This window comes from Caretta caretta, chromosome 14, assembly GCF_965140235.1.
Source record: "Caretta caretta isolate rCarCar2 chromosome 14, rCarCar1.hap1, whole genome shotgun sequence".
NCBI classification, from domain to species: domain Eukaryota; kingdom Metazoa; phylum Chordata; order Testudines; family Cheloniidae; genus Caretta; species Caretta caretta.
Genome location: NC_134219.1, coordinates 17,785,010 through 17,811,161, shown reverse-complemented (window position 1 = coordinate 17,811,161; position 26,152 = coordinate 17,785,010). Strand labels below are relative to the sequence as shown.

Here is a 26,152-nt window from a genome sequence, read left to right as displayed (position 1 = left end):
TAGTCCAGTCCCGTGCACTCAAGGCAGGACTAAGTATTATCTAGACCATCCCTGACAGGTGTTTGTCCAACCTGCTCTTAAAAATCCCCGATGGAGATTCCACAACCTCCCTAGGCAATTTATTCCAGTGCTTAACTACTCTGACAATTAGGAAGTTTTTCCTAATGTCCAACCGAAACCGCCCAGGAGTCACCCAATAAAATAAATAGGCAGCAGATTTAAAACAACAAAAGGAAGTACTTCTTCACACACTACACAGTTAACCTGTAGAACTTGTTGCCATGGGACGCTGTGGAGGTTCAAAAAAGAACTAGGTAAGTTCATGGAGGACGTGTCAAACCACGGCTACACCATCCCCATAGTCTGGGAGTCACTAAACCTCCAAATGCTGGAAGTGGGACTTGACGATAGGGGATGGATCACTTGAAATTGCCCATATCTGTTCATTCCCTCTGAAGCATCTGGCATTGGCTGCTGTTAGAGACAGGATAATGGGCTACATGGACCATGGTTCTAACTCATTATGGCTGTTCTTATGTTAAAATAATTAATAAATTTGTAAATTCATTATGTATTTAAGACTTCAATGCTGTAAATTTGGGAAGAATAGGGTTTATTTCCCCTCTCCCCCCCAACACACACACATAAATAAGATGTGGAATTCCACCTTTAAGGACAAAACGGAACTCAGCACTAACTAATGAGCTGCAACCAGTGCTCCTTAATACAGTAATCCGAAAGTAAACCTGAATCTGGATTTTGGGCCCTTCATTAAAAGTTCTTAGAGTTCCCTTCCAGCACTGTAATTTCCCCTTCCTTTTTCCCCTTTTCCATTATACTCTCTTCCCTTCTCCATAATCTCGTATGAAGCTGGGAAGAAATGTTGAATTGTCTTCCAAAAATCCCAAAGAGCTTTATTAACATTAATTTCTTAAGCCCCAAACACCCTTATAAGAAAAGTATTTATATACATTTTACAGATAAGTAGGAAGTTAAGTAACTGTCTGAGACAGACTTCAGGCAATTGAGTGGCATTGCTAGGAACAAAATCCAGTCTCTCCTCCCACTTAACACACAGACAACATTATCTCAATTTCTTAAAATGCCTATACAGCAAAATAAATATACAACAAATCTCAGCTCAAATATTCTGTCCTCTACAGGCTCCCATCTCCAACTGACATCAATGAAGTTTCCATGGAAATGGAAAGAGCGGAATTATCAGAGTTGATCTGTACCATGCAGAACAGACAAACCTTTAGGTTGTATACTACTATTTCTAAGCAATCACAAACAAGAATTTGCCAATATAGCTTTAGATAGATGCTCATGGATCTCCCTATACAAACTTCAACTGTGTACTCAATATATTTAATAAGACATCCCAACCTTTCCCCATGAATGCACTTAACACTTCTAAACTGCTATCCTCAGATTAAATGACAATTGCCAAACTGCCCAGTTTATACTTTTCCAGACCACAATTACCAGATACCCTTTCGCATGTGGAGGTCTGGAGTGCTGGGTAATCCACTGTCAAAAGCAAAGCAGTCAGTTTTCCCCATGAGTTTAATTCTGAATTTTTGAGCTTCTAGACAAATGCCATTTGGCTGATCAATGGGTCCTGCAACCACATTCCTGACATGTTCATAATCTAAACACCTTCAGAGGCCTGAAATATTGAGAGTATTTTCAGATTAAAGCAATAACACTGAGTCTCAATGAATTTTTTTTCTCTTGGTGGTACTTCCTCCAAGTTTGGCAGGATGTTTTAGCTTTCAAAGTGTGAAAGGCTTTTTGCAAAAATACAAAAAACAAACCCACCCAGAACTGGGTAGAAGCAGCTGATGAACAAAGGAACTGCAGCTGTCAGCTACAATACAGTCATGTGTTTCCCCACAAAAACAGAAAGCTATGGAAATAGCTAATCATGTCACGAACATGCAAACTGCAGTAAGTCAGTTTTTCCTGGTGCTTAACTTAATTCACATTTTTGTAACTGCTGGACATTCTAAATAAGTTACGTTCTAAAAACAAATTAATTGCATGCTTTTTTAGACTTTTTTCCTTTGTGAAGCAAGAGACCATCATCAATGACACAAAACAACATAAGCTAAACTGGAAAAAGGCATTTTTACTCCACAATAGGACTGTCCACATAGGGAGTTATAACAGTATAATTCTACTAGCAAATTTCCCTGTGTAGTTAAGCCCATATTTTTAATAAAAAATTACAGAAGAGATGGAGTTTGGGATTAAAAATAATTGAAAAAAATCACAAGATTATAAACTGTTTTGAATAAAAGATAAGATACATACTAAGATTCTCCTCATTGTACAAACTTCCTGCATAGCAAGAAAATATATTTACTGGGAGGGAGGGATGGGAAGGACTTACATTCCTTAATTTCCAATTTCAAAAATGTTTTATAAAAAAAGGACCCACACTGTATGGATTTTAAACCTACTGTTACAAATTACACCCAAGGTTACTATGACAGACTGAAAAATAGAGAAATAACCAATTCTCTAAATTCTATATACTATGTGCACTTGAAAGAACTTTATGTATGGCCATTTTCACTGTTTCCCTTTCATTATCAGTTAACCAATGTCCATTGTTTCAATGGATCTTCCACATAGCAATAGGGAAAAGGAACATTTAAAAAAAAAAAAGAAAATGTGATGAAGGCAACAAAAATTTGCACAGAATTTAGGGGCAGTGTACTACCCAAAATTACTTTTCTTTAAAAAATGAATTAAAAGTAACTAGATTTCAAGTTGAGTGATATTCCTTTATAATGAAAGGGATGATCTGCTGATAAATCAGAAACAATTAAGAAAACTTCATACAATTCCAGATCTAGGGATTATATTTTAGTTCAACAATCTAAAAGACTAAACAGAGTAGATATGGAGAACTTTAAGAGTGAAGTGTATTTATGCTTCATGAAATTCTATTCCCCTTTTGTAATTCACTCATTTTAAAATCAGAACCTTATGGACAAAAGTCTTCACAGATCTGTTAAAAATAAACTAAGAAAAGCAGGCAAGTCATCTTGTCAGAAAATTCAAATGCACACATTTACTAAAATGTTGCAACTGAACCTTGCTCTGTTAGTTTGTCTAGTTTTATGCTCAATGAGTTTTAATGTACTTTGACTACTGCACTAAAATGGAGGAATTATAAATTTCTTTTTTTTTGCTACAGCTACAATTTATCATCAGTTAAAAAGTATTTCATCTTCAAAGAAGCATAAAATGATCTTTGATTTCTGTTTTAAGAGAAACTAAAATATATTTAACAGTTAATAGGAATAGTAATTTAATTCTTTAAACTGAGTGACTGTGTAAGTAGTTTATGGGCAGATTTTTCCAAAGTGCTCAGCAGTCAGCAGCATCTAGTGTTCTCAATGGGAACTGATGGATACCAGGCACTTATGAAAATTTGTCCACTTTATGTAGATGCCTAAATAGGAGCACAGTTTTTTGAAAGTCTGTCTCCACTTTAAGGTGCTTAGCACTTTTGAAAAAAATCTAGCCCTTAATCCTCAATCCAGTTTTCTTAAGATCACAAATTCTTAAAAATATATACTTACAGTCAATATTAACACAGCATATGGTGTAGGTCTGATGCACACTAACCATGTGCAGCCACCAAATTAGGATATAAACTTCATTTCTAAAATGAAATTTGTAACTGTGGATGGAACATATTTATAGACAGAATGTAAGTGCAACAGACTTTCATCATATTTCTCTAAATACTCAACACCTTTGGTGCTGAAATCTGTAATATGGATGTCATTAAAACATGGTATATGCTTCCTTATGCACAAACTCATCCCTTGGAAGATCTGTTCAATATCAAAATGTGACCCTAAGAGCACCCCAATGCCAGAACGCAAGGAGGTCCCCAGTATCTAGCAGTGACCCTCAGTTGGTCTGACCAGTTTAGTGTACCACCCCAAATCACTGTTATCATACACGATACCTTTTAGAACTGGCCAGCCTTGCTGAAAGAACAACCTGGGAGAGAAAACTACTTTGAACAAGAGACTAATTTTTTAAGTTAGGTTTTAGACTTTGAAGCATATTTTTAGGTTCTAGTCTTTGAAGCATGTTTTTACATTTGTTTGTAACCATTTCTATCCCAATTCCTTCTACTTGGTATCACTTCAATGTCTTGTTTTTCCACACAACCATCTCAGTGTAGTGCTTCAAACTGAAAAGTAAAATCCTCAAAGTAACATGCTGGTGCTATGTACAGTCTCTTTAAAGTGAGCTTGACACGGTTTTGTGAGTAGTACAGTGAGAGGGGCTGAGCACTGCACCCTGCAAGCAGTAACCAGGCTGGTGCAAACCAGGGTGAGGTCAGTGTGCTGTAAGCAGGCTGTTGGTGTATCAGGGCTCTAAGCCAAAGCTACACAGCACAAAAGCATCCAAGATTACAGGGCAGGCAGTGACAATCCTTTACTGGTCTCGGTAAACCCCAAAAGCACATCGCAAAGCAGCTGATTTTACAATATTTGAGTTTAATTTCCAAAATAAATTTAAAGGACCTCTAACTCATTTCAACCAGCCAGCATCACAGCTTATATTTTTTGGCTCAAGTGCTCATTTCTTAACCTCGTGTGCCAAGAGTAGTATGATATATATGAGGGACCCATCATTCTAATGTTGGCATTTTAAAGACTCAGCTGTGTGCTCAACAATGTGCATAACTTACATAAGAAAATTTAAACTCTTCAACTTAAAGAGCATTAGCATTCTCAAAGGGTTTTGAAAGCATATTCTTCTGGTTCCTTCTTCCATCTATCTAATCTTGGTAACACAAGAAAAGGCTGAGTAAACAGTAATTTCCCCCATTTCAGCTACTTTTAGCATTATGTAAACTGGGACATGAAAAGGAATCTTTAAGTCTATAATTTTCAGGAGTTAGCAAAGAGAAAACTTTAAAATAAAATGGCTGTAAATCTTTAAAATGACATACTTTTAGAGCATGGTGGTACATTTAAAGCCTAATGAAATGCACAACAATGCAAATTCAGCCCTCTGAGCAAGTAGCAGGACCAGGAACTAGGAAGATATGCAGAGGAGCGGGGACGAATCAAAGATTCACCAGGGAGACTAATTCTATACCAATGGCTGGAGTAGTTTACGTGGAATTCTTATGCAGTGTCCCTCTATGGCCAGTCAAGACTGAAAGGATCCACAAGGTGCCTGACTTCCCCACAGCTTTACACTCCACCAGTTCTCTTCAGAGAGCGCCTCCAAGTCTGCAAGAAGAGGGGGCTGGATTTGCCCCGGCCTGAATCTATTGCTATCCCCAGATATACATAAGAGTTTCAAATGATGCTTTTCAGAATTTCCATAGAGGAGATATATCCCTAATACTTTTCCAGTTAGAGAAAACATTTATTCCTTTTACCATGATGAAGTATTTGCAACACAACGGTACTGGTGAGAGCTTGCCTTACCAATCCTGGGTCAGAGCGAAGTAGAATTTAGTTTTACTTTTCTTTCTTTGAACAGGATTGTTTCAGGCCCCTCAGTAGAAGAAGCAAAATTTGCCATGGTATATCAGAATAACGTAAAGGGGACCACGATTCTACTATCACAGTATATAGGTATTTCTCATCACTTTCCATTATTTATTTGTAACCTAAGTAGGGGAGAATAGGAAGCGTGCAGTTTAAATGGTCCACCATGCTACAAAGGACACTCATTCAGTTGGCTTCAGTGGAAAAGGGAAGTTCTAAGTGGGGTCTCCATCCTAGAGCTGATATTAGGACTTGCTGTAACTAGTTTCAACTAGTAGGAGAGCTGTAGGCCTTTAGAGTATAGATATGTTTAGAGTCCTGGAGTGGGACTACAACTAAGACACCTTTCTATAGTCCCGTTGGGGATGCAGGTACCAGTTAGCACCTCCTTCGGGCTCATCCTACATTCCCAACCATTCAATATGAACAAAACTGAGCTCAGTTTCACAGATGCCTTGCAAGAAAAGTCTGAGGGCTTTCAATATTCTCAGACAGCTTTCAGATACTGTTGGTAAGACAGCCCTGACAATAAAGATCACAGAGTTTCCATTATTTCCTCATTCAAACAATCTGCCAAAGCAATAAATAGTATGCTACCACACTGAAAAAGCTATTCTGTTCTAGACACCTTTAATTACTTTATAGTTTTGGGGGTGTTTCTTAGTCTCTTGTGATCAATGTCTCATGTTCTATTAACAGGGATTTAATTTTTTCCCCCCCAAGAAGTATGAGAAGTCTGCAAGCCTAAAAAACATTTTTATACAGATGTACAAAAACTGTTTCCTGAAGGGGTGCAATTTAAACTTGGCATGTACCATTATTTTGTCTGGAATGAGGAACTGTCTTGCTGCTACATTTAAAAAGTTTTGTTTTGAAACAGTTACCACCATTTGAAAGCTGGGTACTGAGCATGTGCATTATGAAACGTTCATTTCAACATAAAGTGGAATACGCTGTACATTCTTACTAGCATTATTTGGTCATTCAAATAACCATTGATGGTGAACTCCACAGATTTTACCTCTGTGATAGAAACCAAGAAAATTTAGAGTTTGGCTCTAACTTACAAAAAGCACTACTCACCATTTCCGGCAGTAATAACCCATCTTAACTACTGACTTTACCAATTTTCCAGTGACGTAAACACATTTAAAGCCAATGATATAATAATAAGGTACTGCAGGTGTACAAGTATATTCTTAAAATGAATATACTGCAAGCAGAATTCTTGTGATAACAACTGCCCTATGAATGAAGTTTATGTTTGAAACAAATCAAGTATACAATCACTAGTCTACATCTGAAGTCATGCAAAGTATTGTGTTTAACTCACTATTTTGCATTATATACATTCCTAGTCTATTAGTTCTGATTCTTTAGCTATTGTTATTTCAACTTCTTTTATATTATGGGTATTTTCTTCTCAAGAAAACTAAAGCTTAGATGACACAAGATCTTAGAGGATTTTCTTTGTTAAAAAAAAAAAAAAAATCCAGCATGCTTCAGATACAAATATCTCCACAAACACAAAATAGTTTGAAAGCACAAAGCTAATTTTAACATGGTAGTTTTAATGATGTTAGCAAGGTATGATGAGAGGAATACATTTTTGGTAGTTGTTTTGACTTAAAGAGTTCCTGACAGATATGTTAGATGGAAATAAAAATACTACCTCAACACAATAGAAATGTAACAACTCCTTAATTCAAATGGCAAAGTACACAGAGAATTTTCGCTGAAAAATCATCTCGTATATATAAATGTCTAAAACAGGAACAAGTTTACTTAGTTACAAAAACACATGCCGTATTAAATATGTAACTACTGAGTTTAATAGAATATTAGAAAACATGAGTAGCAGCTGTGGTATTGCTTGTAAATAGCATTACAAGGTGCTGAGCATACACTGGTACCAATCAAAATGTATCAATACATAAACATGCAAAAATGAGGTCTTCAGTGGATTAAGATATGAGATAATATGCATTTTATTTAGACTTTCTTTAGACTATTCTTTTTAGGACCAAAGAGGGAAGAAGTTGATGTGACTGCTCTTCACATCCTTTTTCTATTTTATGAGAACTTGAACAACTGTGGTTTTGACTAAGTGTATACAGAAATATCAGAGATCTACTTCTGTTATTTTTAAAGTGGGAACCTAGGTCAGGGTCACTCTTCAGTACTGGTGGTTTTCGTTTGTAAGAAGTACACATAGATTAGTGACCACACACCTCATGGGCTTTGTTTAGTGTTGTGATAATTGGGGGGGGGGGGTGGAAGGGGAGAAGAGAGAAAGAGTTCCTTTTTATGGACACCCCAGCATGCGGTGGTTTAGAGCCCTAAAAGTTCTAGCCTTCCCATTGGATCTTTTGGCCAGGTGCCCACTCACTTCCTTTTACCTATGCACAGCAGTAAAACTTTTTAACCCTTTGCAGGTAGAGCAATTAAAAAACAGCTACTAAAAATATTTGTATAGCTACTGGCTGGCTGTCCATAAAATGGAGCTACCCACCCCCCTTCATTTATCACAGGTGTTTTTGTTCAACCTCTCTGGCCTTACCTTATACTCATATCCCCAACCCTTCCCAAATAAATCAAAATAGAACTGTTAAGAGAATACTTCTTGCCTGCTGCTCTGACCACATCACCCTCTTCCACTGTAACAAATTTAAGCTTCTCATCCTCAGTTTCAATGCTCCTCACAGCTCTGCCTCTAGTGTCTGCTCATCCGCTATTGTGTTTCTTTGCCCCTCCAAAGATGCCAGCCTCAACAGTCCTTTCAACAGCTTCTCACACAAACACCTTTGTGCCTTCTTCCACTTGCAACAGCCTAACTGACCAACACCTGCTCCTTCAGACCCACCTCTGCTGCAAACCCTAAAATAAATCTCCCAAAAATTATGGCAAGGCTTTGGGGAAGGTTTGGCATTTCCTCTCCCTCCTACCACTTATAGTCTAAGAAGACAAGCAAAATATAAGTTCTTCAAGGCAGGTACTCTGTATTCTGTACAGGACCTAGCAAAAGAAGCCTTGACCACACTTCAGCAATACAAGTAATAATATTCAAATAAGAAAATTACAGTTTAAGAAGTGATACTTACAGCCATAATTAACTCAAAGGGGTGTTTATACACCCGCACGGGGGATTGATATTTCTGCACCATGGTTTCAGATTAATAAGAACTATTCAGACCTGAAAAACAAATTTTTAAAATGTCATTGTCACATGTGGGAGGGCAGTTTTACTGTTCAATGTTGTTAGTTTATGAGAGAGATTCCTTGCCCATCTCCTCACGTACAGTAACCTACATCATGAAGATTGCAGTGGCAACAGAGTATTTAACACCAGCTGAAACTTTTCTGCTGAGCTTATAGCTGAAGTAAATTATACTGATGTGCCACCATAAAAATTTCTTTGCTTGCAATTAGATTTTTGTTTTTTTTTTTTACTCTCTCTCACACACACACACACACACACTGCGATAGAAGTGCTACAGATGTTCACAAGTTTGCAGGTTTTGGGTTTGTTATTAAGAGTGTAATATACAAGTTCACTTACCACCCTACTATAGGGTCTGAGCAACTATATATATTTAGACAGCATCTATATTTTAAGTGCTTCCAAAATGTTTAAAAAAAAAAAAGCAGCAAATTGGTATGTTCTCATTCTACCATTTTAGCAACATACTGTTGGGACATTTCAAAACCACTCATTCACAAATGAGCATTACAAGAAGTCTCATGACTATTGGCACATACTGTTAGATGCAAAAAGCTCTGTCCAGGTTAGCCACACAGTCCCCTCCCATTGAACAAAACCCTGCAAAACTCACAATACATCTGATGAAGTGAGCTGTAGCCCACGAAAGCTCATGCTCAAATAAATTGGTTAGTCTCTAAGGTGCCACAAGTACTCCTTTTCTTTTTGCGAATTCATGGTATATTATTATAATCCCCCATTCTGACTCTCAGATTGCTGAAGGGATAATTTAAAACAATTAAGATACAAGGCCCTGAATTCCATTTTCTAATAACGTGTAAAATCTCAAAACGTTTAAAAGATGCTTTTTCCTCTGAAATAATGTATTATGTGTAAATAGGATTAGAGTATCCTTCACTATTTTCAAGCATGAAAGGAATACAAAGTGCTGATGGACCAACTTGCTGATGAGGTGAGAAGGAAATAAGTTAAGTAAACTATGGATATGTTAATACACACACACACACAAATTTACTGCAGGCATAAGCAGAAGCAAGTATGTTCATTTACACCAGCAATGAATTTGGTCCATCAAGTTCTTTCTTGAATGCATATTAATAAAAAATACTGGCATCAGTACCCTTGGATGAAAATATTGGCTGCTAGCCAGATTTAAGACATACATGCAATGTTAACTTCTTTGAACAAACAGCCATATTTCTCATTAATACTAATATGCTCTTACAGTGTCTATATTACTTCCACAAACTCATCAACTTCAGGATGAACAGTACAGTGGACAGAAGTCTCACTTAACAGAAACATGAAGCAACAAATGCTAAAAAATAATGAGACAGATAATCTGGCAAAAGATTTATTCAAGTGATGAATTCATCCATCTACATTCACGCTCTGGATTTATTTTAAAATATCTGAAAGTGCAGTAATAAATAGTGTTTAATTTTTAATTCTGAATTAAAAATTACAAATCCATTTGCAGTGTAGAACTTCAGCACTGTTTTCCATTACAGATTGGAAATCTGTATAATATATTCTTGCTTGGTTAGTTGAATTGACTCAGTATACAGATTTAAAGGAAAAGGCAACAATTATAAAGCCATGGAGACTAGACATAAAACAGAGGTCTTCTAGACATGAGCTAGGATAGTTCTTAGTCTGCTTTTAGAAGAATGAACGTGGCAGTCTCATGTACATAATAGGTCTCAAAGTAATACCTGCTAAAGTCTGTGGAAAACAGTTTCTATTGTTATAGCAAGATTTAACTAAACGATTCAAACGTATAACTCATAGCCTCTCCACTAAACCAGCCTCAAAATACCAAAGGAACATTAACAGCCTCTTCCAAGAGAGTTTTTAAGTTATATGTTAAACAAGTATTTGGTAAGATTCTAAAGCCAAGGAATACTGGGGACAAAAAAACCTCATCTGAAACAAGAGACACCTTAAAGCTATTTGACAAATGACTAAAAGCTACAAAACCTAGATAACTGTAAAGAAAATGGACAGATAGGGAAGATTCTTTTCCCTCGAGACATTTAAGACAAATTTATCTGAAGTCAAAAATGTCTTTCTGGGCTTTATCAAAAGCACCTTACTGGAACAAAATGTACATACAAATCAACAGAGACATAACATCTTCAAAACACAGCTGCTTTCCCACCAAACTACAAGACTCTCAAGACTAAGTTTTAGAGAAAGCTTGGAAAGATTTTCAAAGTAATAGTTTATCTGACATTTTAGTGCTTCTGTCTACAGTGAAGAAGCTCTCTGGTCCCTAAAGTGAAGACAAGTATCATCTTTAAATTGGGGAAGGTGTCAGTAGTCCCTGACCAGAGGGAGAAACATATGCTTTCTCCAGATATGGATATATTCCCCCCACCCCCTTCCAGAAGCTAGGGGAGGGGGAGGGATAGAAAACTTGGGAGAGCTGGAGCTAGACAGAGAAAGCTGGAGGGAAAAAAGTTGCTTCTTTAGGATGCCCAATGGTGGGGGGGGGGGGGAGGAGGGAGCGAGCACCTAAAGCAGGCAGGAGAGGTAAAAGGAGAAGTACGGGAAGAAGTAGCAGAAGCAATCAGAAAAGACGGGGGGGGGGGGAGAGAGATTGTACCCTTTGTTTCCTCCCCTTCCTTTACGGAAAGGGAGTGTAAGCACAACAGAGCCGCGTGAAAGCATTAACAAACAGGGAAGCAGAGGGGGACTCGGGACATGGAAGAAAACTGGGGGAAGCAGCAAACGGATTCTAAGGAGAAGCTATGAGCTAGCAAGGGGCGGGCAGAAAATCTACAGGATGATGGGAAGAAGGTTAAACCCTACCGGGACCCAAGCAGGGGGAAGCAGTGTGAAGGGGGGTAGAGAAGTAAAAATAACGGACAGCAGAGAGGGTGGCCACTGAGAAAGCAGGGCCCTGGGAAAGTAAAAGGGGGTGAGTAGGTTCTGGGAAGCAGGAAGAGGCAGGGTGCACAAATGTAGCGGTATAGGGGCAGAGGTAGGGGTACAGGGTGGAGAAGTGTGGGGGTACCAGGGCAGGGTGGAAAGGGGTAAAGATAGGGGCACAGCCTGGAGAGGGGCGGGGGCACAGCCTGGAGAGGGGCACAGACGTAGGGGAATAGGGCCAGGGTAGGGGATGCAGGGAGCAAGGGGGCAGTGGAGGGGTCGGGGATGCGGGGGGGGGGGACATGGGAGAGGGGTCGGGATGAGGGGGGAGAAAGGGGGAGGGCGCGCGGCAGGGAACGGAGCTTTGGGGTGCCGGTCGGTGCCACCTACTCACCTCCTGTCACAAAGACCGGCGGGGTTCTGGCCTCATGTCGGCTCCGGGCGCAGCCGCCGCCGCCGCCGGCCGGTTCCGGGGAGGAGGCAGCGGCCGCCTGCTGATACTAGTGACAGGGGGAAGGAGGGGCCTGGCCACCTGCCAACGCGTGCGCATGCGCGGCCTGCAGACACGCAAACACAGCACACTCTGTTAAGTATTGCGCGTGCGCATCCTAGGCACAGCACGGGACAGTCTGGCTTTCCACTTTTGCGCGTGCGCGGCTGAGGAGCCAGGCGGAGTGACGATCTGGCCGGCTGTCCGATCCTGCGCATGCGCTGGTATGATTGGCGGAGGGAGGTCTCGCCCTGCTGCCCTCAGGCTGGCAGCATGCAGCAGTGAGCGGTGCTACTAGACGGGAGGGGGCGCTCCAGTCGCTCAGCCCCAGCCTGCCCCTTTGCAGCCCCTCCCCATCATTAACCAGCATGTAAAGACACCAGGAATGCATCCCAGGAAGCGAGCTGTAGCTCAGGAAAGCTCATGCTCAAATAAATTGGTTAGTCTCTAAGGTGCCACAAGTCCCCCTGTTCTTTTTACACTAGGAATAATAGCAATACAGGGGAGAGTCCCACCCCCAGCACAGACAAACTGCAGCAGGCACCTGCAGTGAGGCTGGGAGGCCTCCTGCTGCAGCTCGGCAAGGGGTCTAGATACGGGGGTCAGGCTGGGGATCCGCCTTGGACAGTGACTCTGAATCTTTCCAGACTCCTGTACCCCTTTCAGGAGTCTGATTGGTCTTGCCTACCTCCAAGTTTCATCTAGGGTTGCCAACTGTCTAATTGCACAAACCCAAACACCCTCACCCCACCCCTTCCCCAAGCCCCCGCCCCTTCTCTAAGGCCCCACCCCCGCTCACTCCAGCCCCCGCTTCTCTTCACCGCTGGGCTGGAGGTTGGGGTGCGGGCTCTGGGCTGGGGCCGAGGGGTTCGGAGTGTAGGAGGGAGCTCCGGGCTGAGCCTGGGGCAGGGGGTTGGGGTGCAGGAGGGGGTTCAGGGTGCAGGCTAGGAGGGAGTTTGGGTGTGGGAGGGGGCTCAAGGCTGGAGCAGGGGGTTGGAATGCAGGAGGGGGTGCAGGCTCTGGGAGGGAGTTTGAGTGCTAGAGGGGGCTGGGGCAGGGTGTGGGAGGGGGTTTGGGGTGCAGGGTCCAGCAGGGTGGCTAGTGGAAGTGGCGGCATATCTGAGGGCAGGTGGCTCTGCACACTGCCCCAACCCTTGCCTGCATCACCGCCCCTGCTTCCTTGCAGGACTCAGGCCTAGGACATTATTTCAACTGAAAAATAAATTTATTAGTGTTAAACCCTGTCTCTTAGACCACCTAGCCATCCCCTCCTAGTATCTCCCCTCATAATAAAATGAATCTGGAATAAAACTCTCCTCTGACTTTCACTTTCCTGATGTTATCAACATAAAATTCTATGAAGGCTGGTTTGCCACAATAGTAAATTGATTACAGAATGGATGCTCTCCCATTTAAAGAGGGCACACATTGTTCACCCCTCCCCCCAATCACTCCAATAGCACTCATCTTTCCCTGGCTTTGATTAGCTGTTCTATCTTTATTCAGCCAGCAATTACAGAGGCTGGGATGCTCTACAGCTGTGGATCGCTGGGAGAGAGCTGTCTCACTGCAAGTTTATAATGATAACCATATCATCTGTAACGTGCCCAGAGCAAGAAATACAATTTGGTTTCTGTAGTGGTTTTTCCACTCAAGGTATCCTAATGTGCTTTACAATAATAACTTAGCAATTAGGGGCCAGATTCTGTGTGCCCCCACTGGAATTCTATTATGGAATGGTTACATGCTCCTCCATGCTGTTCAAGGATCTTAATTTCCTCACTTTGGACATTCAAGAGCCTTTTTGACTAGCTTCCTTGTATTTTTGAAATCCCTCTTTCTAAAGTGCCACGGTAATATTTTTGGTACAATTCCTTCCCTGAGGCCTTAATTATATTTTGATCACTATTAATTAGTGATTCAACTATAGTTATTTTTTGAACGAACCTGTGTGGTATTTAAGACTAAGTCACTAATAGCCTCTCCTCTGCTGTTCTCTCATATTAGCTGTTACAAGAAGCAGTTATTTAAGGTGTTGAGAAACTGCTTCTCTAAACCTTTTCCCACTGTAGCATTAGACCACTTTTACGTGCACACAGGTAAAGTCACCTGGCAATACTGTGTTATTAGACTTAGTTGGCTTTTTTATTGTCCTCGGTATTGTGTGCCTAATAAAGTTACCAACCCTCAAGGATTGGCCTGGAGTCTCCAGGTATTATAGAATAATCTTTCATTAAAGATAATGTCATGTGATGAAATCTCCAGGAATACCTCCAACCAAAATTGGCAACCCTAGCACCCAATATCCTTTTCTTGATATGAAGGCCAGTAAAATAATCCTATTAGTATATCTATGTTCTTAGCATTTGGAATTTGCCTCCATACAGCTTCCACTGTATGGTCCTCTTTACTCAGAAATTTTAGCTCATTAGATTCTGTGTAATTTAAGTTCTAGTGCAATTCCCCCAATTCCAGAATACAAGCAGTAAATCTGCACTAAAGTGGCTTTTTAAAAAAAGAAATAAAGGAACTAGGTTGTCTTTGGTGAAAGGGGAAGAAGTCATTAATGTATTCTTTAAGTGCTTACATTGTGTTTGGCAATGTACAGATAAAAAAAAATATCAGTCCCTACACTGAAGACTACAGTTTAGCAAGACCGACACAAAGGAAGGACTCACTCAGTTTTTAAAAAAATATATTACTATTAATATATGATTTATAATTATTGTTGACTCACTGCTTATGGGCATCACAGAAGTGAGTCTTTAGAAAGGATGTGAATTAAGAAACAGCAAACTGAAGTGTCTTATGAAAGGTTGTGAAGAAAGGTCTTTTTCATGCGTAAGAAAAGGAACAGGAGGATTGAAGCCTAGAGGATACAGATTGAAAGTACGACACAACAAATGTTTTTAGCACTTAAGGGATGTGGCTTACTAGGCACAGAAGGAAGTTAAACCCTGTGTGCGTTATATAAGGTCACTCCCCATCACGTGAATGTGTTTCTCAGACTACATTCTCCAGTGTTATGTATTCTGATTACACAACAGTTATTTACTCTGTTTTCAGGCAATATTCTCACTGGAGTCAATGGGAATTGTTGACGTAGGATACATTATTAATAAATAATGGTTACCCTAAAGTGAAATTGATCAAGAGCAGTGTGCTGTGATTTTCTCGGCACATATAAAACAGCTTGTGGCCAAAATTAATCTTTTATAATTCCACAAAAGTTCATGGAGTTTCACCAGGGATGGACCTTGTCCTTGCCTTTCATTAGAAATCACAGAGTCAGGGTAAGAATTCAATTATACTTTGCTAAACACTGAAAAGCAACTTCTGTCTTTGCTGCTGTTGTGTTAAAATAGCAAAAAAGAGGGAAGTTGTGAATAATGCTCAGCAGGACAGATCGCAGACAGATGCAAGTTCTGATTGCTAAACCCTAAATAAATTAAAATGCTACAAACTAAAAGATCCAATTTTGATCTCAGATATGCTGGTGTAAATCAAAAGTAACTGCAGGTAAGTCAGTAGAATAACTGATTTTCACTGATGTAACTGAGAACAGAATCCAGTTCTCAAGCCCCCCAAAATCACAAAAAGGCCCCAATCCTGCACTCCTCTCTCAGGTAAAATTAGCATGATGATTGACAAACAATTAATAAGACATGGTCTGTTTCCAAGTGAACTAGCATTCTGGTTCACACGTGACAAAACAATTTAGACGTAAAGGGTATACCTGCATTGCAATAGAGAGGTGTGATTGCAGCATGAGTGGGCATAGCTGAGCTAGCTTTGATTGAGCCAGCTTGCTAAAAATGGAGTGTAGCCACAGCCTGGGCACCAGCACAGGATAGCTGCTGGCGTACAGTCTCACCCAGGACCCTGGGTACATACTCAGGCAACAAGCCCATGCTGCTGCCACTACGCTGCTATTTTTAGCAAGCTGACTCAAAGCTAGCTTGGGTATGCCTCCTTGTGTTGCAATCATCCCTCCTGACTGCAGCGTAGACATAGCCTACAAGTGCACGCTGTGATGGGATGATCTGGAGGAGGTGTATGAATTTTTAAAGACTTAACGGAAGAAGCGAGTTTTGGGGGAGGATTGGAAAGAGAGAGTGAGAACGTAGCACTTTTCCTGTGGAGATCTTAAAGTACTGTACAAAGGCAGGGAAGGTATTTATTATCCCCATTTTACAGAGGAGGAAATTGAGGCCCATAAAATGTTACACTTAAGGTCACACAATGAATCTGTGGCAGAGCCAAGACAAGAACCCAGCTCATTTGAAATTTAAGCTGGTCACTGATCCATTGGATCACGCTGCTAACTAGTAGCTCATTGAACACTTCAACTACAGTAACATTTATCTAGCACTCACATGACTGAGAACTGGGCTAATATTAGTCTTAGAGAAACTTGCGCCCTGGAGCCTTAGGTCTTGGTGTCCTGAGTCACTAACAGTTGGGAATAGGCTTTTTGCTTTTGCTCTCAAATTACTTATAGGAAAATTGATTCAGAAGCCAGTTAGGCTCAGCTGCCAGCACTCTGACTCCATTGACCTACGTCACAGCACAGATGCCAATAGCATGCTAAGATTTACGCAAACCAGTATTGGCATATAGGACCAAGTTCTGATTCATGAAATGTATGAATCAGGATAAGCATGTGACCACAGTGAGTGTAACAAATCTATTCCATTTATACAGTGCCTCCTATATGGAATTTAAAGTCAGTACTCATAACAAACAGGGCTAGTGCAGCAGGAAGGAATCTGCTGGCATTGTAAATAATGAAAACAGGATGAGAAGGGGGCTAGCGCATATTCTTGGTTAAGCATCAGATCTGACATTCACTGCCTCACCCATCTGTGAGAACACTCAGGAGGCTGATAGCACAGACTTCATGGAGAAATTAACCTCAGCAGCATCTGTGACACAATCAATATGATTTCATCCCGCAATTATCCATGTGAGATACTGGAGCAAGTCTGCTTTGCAGTGTGAAGGGAAAGAATCACTGAGTTTGTGATGCAAAAGGAGGACGATTTTTCACTTATATAGGGATTTTAATATTGGTGCAGGATGCCACACTGGCAGTAACTGCCAAAAACACAGCGGCGTGTCTCAGAGCCAGGATCAACTGATTTGCTGGGTTTCAGAGCCTAGACTCCAGCTCGAGCAGGAACATCTACACTGCTATTTTAGCCCTGCAGCACAAGCCTGAGTCATCTGTCCCAGGATCTGACACTCGCTGCGATAGGGTCTTTTTGCAGTGTAGATGTACCTTCAGAATCTGACTCTGATCTCTCTTATATCACTGTAACTCAGAAGTTGCTCCATTCAAATCAATGCAATTACACCAGCACCAAGCTATTGTAACTGAGAAGAGAATCAGGTTCTGATTTCCCATATTTAACCAAAAGCAGGTAGGGCCAGATTTTCAAGGATATTTACGTGCCTAAAGAAGCAGGAAGGTGCCTAGTGGGATTTTCAAAAGCACATAAACAGTGTAGGTGCCTACATCCTATTGATTTGAATGGGACATAGCCACTAACTTTCTTAGGTGCTTTTGAACCTACCTGCACCAACAGAGACCTAAATGCCTTTGAAAAATCTAGCCAGTAGTTCCTTGGAAGGGACTTCATAAATTTCCCCTCACTGCTCCAATCAATGTGCATCTGTATTGAACTGGAGGGACACACTCTAGGGGAGAGAAGTTAGTTCACTTTCTGTGAGTGTTAGTTCTTGGCATCTATACGGAGACTGCCAAGAAAGGCATCAGTTAGTGCCAGACTTGGTGGTGGGTGAATGATGTGAGAGTGCTGTCCCTGGAAACTGCTCTCAGCTATCCAAGTCTATTCACATACGTGAATGAACAGCCATCAAATGACAAAAAGTGACCTGGGTGACAACCGGTTACCTAGAGGTGAAACGCCAATTACTAGTCACTGGGCCATCCAGTCCTCAGTTCAGATAGGGACTCAGGAGCTGCCTTTGTCTAATAAACTAACAAATGACACTTGTCAGTCATTTGAAAAACATGCTTCTTGATTAAGTGGTTCTGAAAATGCAAAGCTCAACTAAAATCCTTTCAAAATAAATCTAAAAGGCTGTTTAACATCCCTCTTAGTAACTGGGTTTGCGGGTATGGAAAGGAAGAAGTTAATGGGATTGCATGAAGACATAAGGACCAATGCTGGGGGGAGCACACTGCTGGATCAGGCCCTTATGGCCCAATCCAAACACCCATTGAAGTCAATAGGAAGACTCCCATGGACTTCAACTGGCATTAAATCAGGCTCTGAGGTTGTAAGCTATTCAGGGTGTAGTTATCGTCCCTATTTGCCTGTAAAGTGTCTTGCATTTTTATAATAGCATAGACATAGTAATAAACAACAATCCCATCGCATTAATAGAATAAATAATGTGCAATATTAAAAATTATCCGTAAAATCCAGCTATTTGATGGTCAACTTCTTTGCATGTAGATCCCAATCCACCTCCCCTTAAAGTCAATGGGAGCTTTTTCATTGACTTCCAAGGAGCTGGATCGAGCCTGTAGAGGTTGTCTACTCTTGTGTGGGCACAGTTATCCTGCTGTAAAGATGCTTATAGCTGCATAGCTTATTCCATACAAGAAGGGAAATAGATTATACCAGTAGAAGGCACGTTTATACTGGTATAATTGTGTCCATGCTAGGAGTTGCTGCTGTATAACTATTTCATTTTTTAAAAAAGTCATACTCTGAATCAAAATAGTTATGCAGGTAAATATAGTTAGAGGAATGCTGTGTGTAGACCAGGCCTTTGTTAGCAACTTTCATCCAACAATCTCTTTAGAAGCATAAGTTTCACGATGCTATTCCCAAGCCACTGGAAATAAATGCTCCCAGTTTGTGATCAGCAGAACTGTTCACATTAATTCTAGTCTTGTACCAAGGCAATCCCATTTTTTGATATACACGCTCAGTCCACTTTAATTTGTCTTCATTAGATAGAGGAAACCTCATTGTGCTCCATAGCAGTGCCTGCATTTTAGAGATTAAACAAAGAAAACATGACACAGTAAGATTGTAACAGACTTGCAGAAGCAGCAGCCTGAATAGAAAGCATAATTTGAGGCAGACGTTCATCCCATTTAATTTTTTCCATTGCAGACTCAATGAGTTTAATGTTAATAAAAGGGGCTACACAGAGGACACTGGAAACTGTATTTCTCTCTTCACCCACAGATCTGATACAGCATGGGAAGCAGCTCTGCAAATTTGTCCACACCCACCACAGCAACATTCCTCAGCTTTGACCTAGAGAGATCATAGCCCAGATTCTCTGCTTGTGTAACTATTTTGATTACCGTGCCACATAATAGAAACTACCATTGCAATTTGGCCTCCTTACTGGTCAAAGATTGAACACTCATATCCAGAGAAATGAGGACAAAGTAAGTGTTGGCATAACTCCATTGAAGTTACACCCACAGAAAACTTGGTTCCATTTCTCTAGAGACAAGAGAGAATATATTTAGCAACTATGGCCCATTTGGTCCTTGGTCTCTCTACTGTGGCGGTCAACAAAGGGTCCAATTTTCTGGAGGTTTTTATTATGTTCATACCTGTAAGCTAGGAACTGGAATGTAACCAAAGGCTCTTAAGGAAAGTAAGCAATCATGGGATAAGGCAGATAGTCCTCTCATTGATCAGTAACTGGTTAAAAAAGATAGGAAACAAATGGTAGGAATAAATGGCCAGTTTTTACAATGGAGAGAGGTAAATGGCAGGGTCCCCAAGGATCTGTACTGGGGACCAGCACTGTTCCACATTTCATAAATGATCTGGAACAGGTGGTGAACAGTAAGGTGGCAAAGTTTGCTATAATAGTAAATTACTCAAGCTAGTTAAGTCCAAAGCTGACTGTGAAGAGTTATAAAAGCTCTCACAAAACTGGATGGCTGGACAAGAAAATAGTAGATGAAATTCAATATTGATAAATGTAAAGTAATACACATTGGAAAACATAATCCCAACTACACATAAAAATGATGGGTTCTGAAATAGCTGTTCCCACTCAAGAAAGAGATCTTGGAGTCATTGTGGATAGTTCTCTGAAAACATCTACTCGGTGTACAGAGACAGTCAAAGCAGCTAACAGAAGGCTAGGAAGCATCAAGAAAGGGATAGATAATAAGACAGAAAATATCATAATGCCACTATATAAATCCACGGTACACCCACATGTTGAATACTGCATGCAGTTCTGGTTGCTCTTGCCACAGTGTCTGAAATGGCTCATGGTTGAGAGTACCAACCTCAGGGCAGACTGTCAAAAGCAGGGCAGACACCCCGAACTGGTTGTGAGTTCTATAATTACATTTCACCAACCCAGTAACAAATGTGAACTCCTGGATTACTTTAACAGTCTTACCATGGAATCACAGACAGTCCCCTTGCACACTCCAGTGTATCTTGCCACCCAGACAATTTGGACTATGTGATATATATACACAAAAAAAAAAAATCACAAAATATTCAGTTTACTTCCAATCCCAGGGGACCAGCCACTTCCCCCAGATCAATTTGTACCCTAGATCACACACGAAAACAATGCTTGTGGCCAATCCTGTAATAAACTAACTACATTTTTATTAGGAAAAAGGAATAATAGCATTATTTACAGGTTAAAGAAAGGTTTCAGAGGAACAGCCGTGTTAGTCTGTATTCGCAAAAAGAAAAGGAGTACTTGTGGCACCTTAGAGACTAACCAATTTATTTGAGCATGAGCTTTCGTGAGCTACAGCTCACGAAAGCTCATGCTCAAATAAATTGGTTAGTCTCTAAGGTGCCACAAGTACTCCTTTTCTTTTAGGTTAAAGAAAGTGTATCTAACAGACTGAAACTCATTTGTGTAACTCAAAAGGTGACAGATGTAGAAATCGGTCAATTCAAAACGCCTTTCAGAGCTAACCCATGCCAAGCAGCATGGGGATCTCTTTGCTTATGTTTAGGAATCATTGCCCCTCAAAGTCCAGACAGCATGAAAGAGAATCAGTTTCTCCTTGTCAGGGATTTTTATCCCCTCCACTGCAGAGTCCAAACTGATGAGATGAGTTCATGTGTAGGTCTCTCCTTCCTGGAGGGAGTTAGGAATGCGATCAGCAGGGCCTCTGTCCTTTGATGCTACACAATACCTCATCTGTCACCAGTGGGCTATCTTGTATGCAGGATGAGCACTGTACTTTAATTAATGCTTCTTTTCCTGTTTGGTGAGTTACCCAATTACAGAGGTTTACAATGCAAATACTGAATGTAACTTTATACCATGGACTATAGAAGTTACAAGTGAGATCAATACATGCAGCCTCCTACAAGCATTATAAAAAAAACTCAACACATTCTTATCAACGTAAGATCTAATATCTATTTTGATGATACTAGCACATAGGTAAGCAAGACAGGTTATCAGCTATGCATTTGTCAATGTTCAGTGAGGCGTGGGCCTTGCCATGAGCTGGCACCTGGTCCACCAGTGTCACAACCTCATCTCCTAAAAAAATTGGAAAAGGTACAGAGAAGAGCAACAAAAATGACTAGAGGTATGGAACAGCTTCCATATGAGGAGAGATGAAAAAGACTGGCACTGTTCAGCTTAGAAAAGAGATGACTAAGGGAGGATATGATAGAGGTCTATAAAATGATGAATGTTGGGGAGAATGTGAATAAGGAAGTGTTATTTACCCCTTCACATAACACAAGAACTAGGGGATAGCCAATGAAATTAATAAGCAGCAGATTTAAAACAATCTAAAGGAAGTATTTCTTCACACAACACACAGTCAACCTGTGGAACTTGTTGCCAGGGGATGTTGTGAAGGGCAAGACTACAAGTGGGTTCAAAAAAGATTTATATAAGTTCTTCAATGGCTATTAGCCAAGATGGCCAGGGATGCAACTGCATGCTCTAGGTGTCCCTAAACCTCTGACTGCCAGAAGCTGGGACTTGACAACAGGGGATGGACCATGGATTGTTGGCCTGTTCTGTTCATTCCCTCTTAAGTTTTTGCCACTGGCCACTGTCAGAAACAGGATACTGAGCTAGATGGACCACGGGTCTAACCCTGAATGGCCATTCTTATAACTTCTTAGGCAGATGCAGAAAGCCATGATGGGCTCATGCTGGTAATCTGAGACCTGGATCCAGATCCAAACCCTTCCAATATTTATGGTTGTTTGGACCTACCAGAACCATGATACAAAATCCCACCCGTCTTGACTTGTGTGTATGTGTGTTTTAAACAAAACATGATCTACTGTTCTGAGAATGGTAGAATATTCTGAGAAGTGCCTTAAAAACTGGGTAAGTAGGATAATAGGGAGACTTGCATTTTACAAGCCCCCCATCTAAAGATTCCACTTACACAGTTTTAATATAAACCCTTCCCTGTTACTGCACTGCTAAATTTTTGATTTTTCAAGACACAAATTTAGGTTAGCTAACTGCAAAAAGTTGGTGCAATGTACCATGCGAACCATATCATGGATATGATCAGATTTATATGGACAAAAGATGCCCAACGGCCTTTTTACATTTCATTTGAAAAGGCTGAAAATAACTACTGAAATCACATTCCTTTTATTTTTGCAGGAGCCATAACCATCTCCTCAGCCAGTTCCTATTCATCGGCACTTTTACATGCAAAGTAGGGTGACAGAGGTTCCGAAGGTCAGTAATTAGTCTCCATACCCAGCAGCTGCAAATGAAACAGCTGTAGGTGTTATTCTTTGAGGTTATTAATCAACTGCATGGGGGGGAAAAAAAAACAGAAAAGGTTGAGAGCTGGCAAACTGCACCCTATAGTCACATTACAAGGACTTGAGTAGGGGAGATAAAATAAAAGAGAATAGAGTATCCTAAATCGGATTAGTTATAGCAATTTCTCCAAAGCTAAATATAGAAAAAAATTCTCCCCCATCTTTAGTCCTGTTGGCAGAGATTAGACGGCCTAAGGAAAGAGATACATGCTATACTAAAGAGATCACATTTTTGAAGAAAATTGCTGCTTTGATATATTTTGGTATGTTACACTTAGGGAGACATTTTTAGCCAGGCTACAGCATGGCAGGCTGTTGGGAGAGGGGCATAAATGAGTGCACCTGCAGTGAATTCTGAGCACACACAGGAGTAGTTAGACTGAACTAACTACTTGATTTGAGTCAGGTCACAGAGAGAAGGATGGGATGCCAGAGCCTGCACAATAGCCTGGTCCCAGGCAGGCTAAAATCCAAGAGCCTATACACCCATCACAGGAGGATAGGATCCCACAGCCGAAACAGCAGCCAGGTCACAGACAGGGGAATAGAATCCCCGAGCCACCAAAATTACAGGTAGAAGGGGAAAGGGACCATTTGTCTTCCTTTAAAGAGAGTGTAATGCACTGTCCCACTTCTAGAACCAAGACTTAAATAAGCCAAACAGCCTCATCTGCCTTCTGCATTTTCTGCAATCAAAGTTGTTTTGCCAGGCAGGAGTGTTCTCATTGGAAACACTCTAAGCACTGAGCACCTTTTGTGAGACCCCTCCCATCTGGGCACAGTGTCCCCAGAGGTTAAACAGTACAAACAGGACTTTCCTAGCCTCAGACCTTCCGAGACTGGAGGTAGGACATGGGAGTAGAAACAAAGGGTGCTCTTTGTGGCTGGCAAGACAAAGCCACCTGATAGCTAGAGATTAAACTGTGCAAGCTATCCTGGTAACATAAGGTTAGACTGGGTGCCCCTCTGGCAAACATCCAGCCAAAAGGAAATTAACGAGTTTATTGCAAGCTTGCATCAAATAATAAAACAACAATAACTGTGTTAGAGGCAAGGGGAGAATAAAGAACTAGTAAAACTGCCCAGATTTATGGAAAATTAATTTAACCATTGTCTGGGCACCTGCAGGCTTCATATCCAGTGTATTAGTTTAACACAGACCCATATGGCAGCTGCGCTATCTCTTTATTCAAGTGCTGGTTTCCTCCTTTGCTTATGAAAATTAATCATCATAATATTGGTAAGGCAAAACAGTGCCTCTTATAGTCCAGTCACATGGCACTTTACTGGGGGAAGGAGAAGGCCAATTTACCTCCAAGGGGAGCTGTGTTATCCCATCTGCATTTATTTTGCCTTTAATTTGTAGCTCCTTTCAGAGGGATACACATGGGGGAGGGGACAGCAGCCCAGGTTTGCTGCACCTGAGGCTCCTTTGTGCTAGGAGTCAGAGAAGCCAAATAAAACTCATGTTAGGCTTCTGAACCGGGAGATGAGACAGTCAGTACAAAAAGCTGCTGTTTTGGTATTTTCCCTTTGATTCAGCCTTGAAAAATCTCTCATGAAAACTTACTTACCAGCCCCATCATAAATCTGTCCTTCATGATGAGACTGAAGCAACTAATGACATTTTATTCACTTCTGGGCAAAATGAGTTATTGGCCCCAGCTGAGTAGAATTTTGCAAGGCTGTATGTAATTTGTGCACAGAGACCAGTCACACCAACTGACTTATTTAGAGAACAAAGTTTTCATGGAAGGGACTGTCTTATTTTGCATTTGTAATAACCCTAGCACAATGGGGTCCCAGGTTAGATCAGGGCCTGTTGTTGTTACTTTAATATAAATAATCATTTGTATATGTGAGCAGGCTCATCTGCCAAGCATATATCAGGGCTGGGATAGGAAACACGTTATCCCCAACCCAACTGTGCCAGAGAGGGATATCAGTTGTAAGAAGGATGCCTAGGACAAAGAGAGGTTGAATTCTCAAAGTGGGGAGGTCTTTATAATAGATTTATTTGAGCATGAGCTTTCGTGAGCTACAGCTCACTCCTTTTCTTTTTGCGAATACAGACTAACACGGCTGTTCCTCTGAAACCTGTCTTTATAATAGATGCGGATATATTCCACTGTTTAGAATGTAAGAGGAGGCAGAGGGTACCCAAGAAGTCACAGCATAAAAGGAACCAGGGTGTTATGTTCAACAACCCAGACTGGAAAGGGTACTACTCATATGATCCCCAGCTGTGAGATTAGGAAGCGGGAGGTGTCATAAACCAGTCCAGTCATGTTCTCAGGGTGGACACTGCTCTGTTGTGATTGGATCCAACTGCTGAATCCCATGTGCTTCTAAGCCCCCTTGGGTCTGGGTAGTGACTGGTCGCTGTCCCCAGCTCTGGGTCTCTTGGGCACTCCCAGGTACAGACCCTGTGTCTGGCATCCTTCTCGGATAGTGGAACCCTACAGTCCAGCAACCTAGAACTAGTACAGACCTCCCAAGCCCCACAGTTGTTTAGAGATGTTTCCCCTCAAGTCCAGCTGGCTGTGGGAGCTCTGGTTTTCTAGTTCCACTCTTCAGGAACCACATGACTGTAAAGCAAGGTGTGCAGGCTTATCACAGAAATTGCTCATTCACAGTTTATTCTTTAAAAAAGCACAAGAGAAAACTACAGCTCTATGGAAAACAACAAACTCCCCAACACATCCCCCTCAGCCTGAGCTCACCACCCGTGTGAGTCCTGGGTTTGACCGAGCTCTCCCTGCCTTCTTGGAAGTTCTTGGTTTCCTGCACATGGTGAGGGACAGGCCTCCCTTGCTTAGCCCTGGTCTACACTAGGACTTTAGGTCGAATTTAGCAGCGTTAAATCGATTTAAACCTGCACCCGTCCACACAATGAAGCCCTTTATTTCGACTTAAAGGGCTCTTAAAATCGATTTCCTTACTCCACCCCTGACAAGTGGATTAGCGCTTAAATCGACGTTGCCGGCTCGAATTTGGGGTACTGTGGACACAATTCGATGGTATTGGCCTCCGGGAGCTATCCCAGAGTGCTCCATTCTGACCGCTCTGGACAGCGCTCTCAACTCAGATGCACTGGCCAGGTAGACAGGAAAAGAACCGCGAACTTTTGAATCTCATTTCCTGTTTGGCCAGCGTGGCAAGCTGCAGGTGACCATGCAGAGCTCATCAGCAGAGGTGACCATGATGGAGTCCCAGAATCGCA

At 41.2% G+C, this 26,152-nt stretch overlaps 1 protein-coding gene across 17 annotated transcripts in view; it reads right to left on the bottom strand.

The window, feature by feature from the left end:
* Positions 1-26,152, bottom strand: part of SEC14L1 (SEC14 like lipid binding 1) — a 120,611-nt gene that overhangs the window by 45,046 nt on the left and 49,413 nt on the right. For 7 of the 17 annotated variants that reach the window (XM_048817839.2, XM_075119320.1, XM_075119331.1 and 4 more), the window contains one exon: positions 8,645-8,736. The exons of 7 other annotated variants lie outside the window; for them this stretch is intronic. In XM_048817839.2, the coding sequence (XP_048673796.1) occupies positions 8,645-8,707 (63 nt within the window). In that variant the 5' untranslated portion in view covers positions 8,708-8,736. Of the gene's footprint in view, positions 1-8,644; positions 8,737-12,031; positions 12,179-26,152 lie in introns of those variants that run through there. 3 more of the 17 variants (XM_075119323.1, XM_075119332.1, XM_075119330.1) reach the window with 2 other exon arrangements.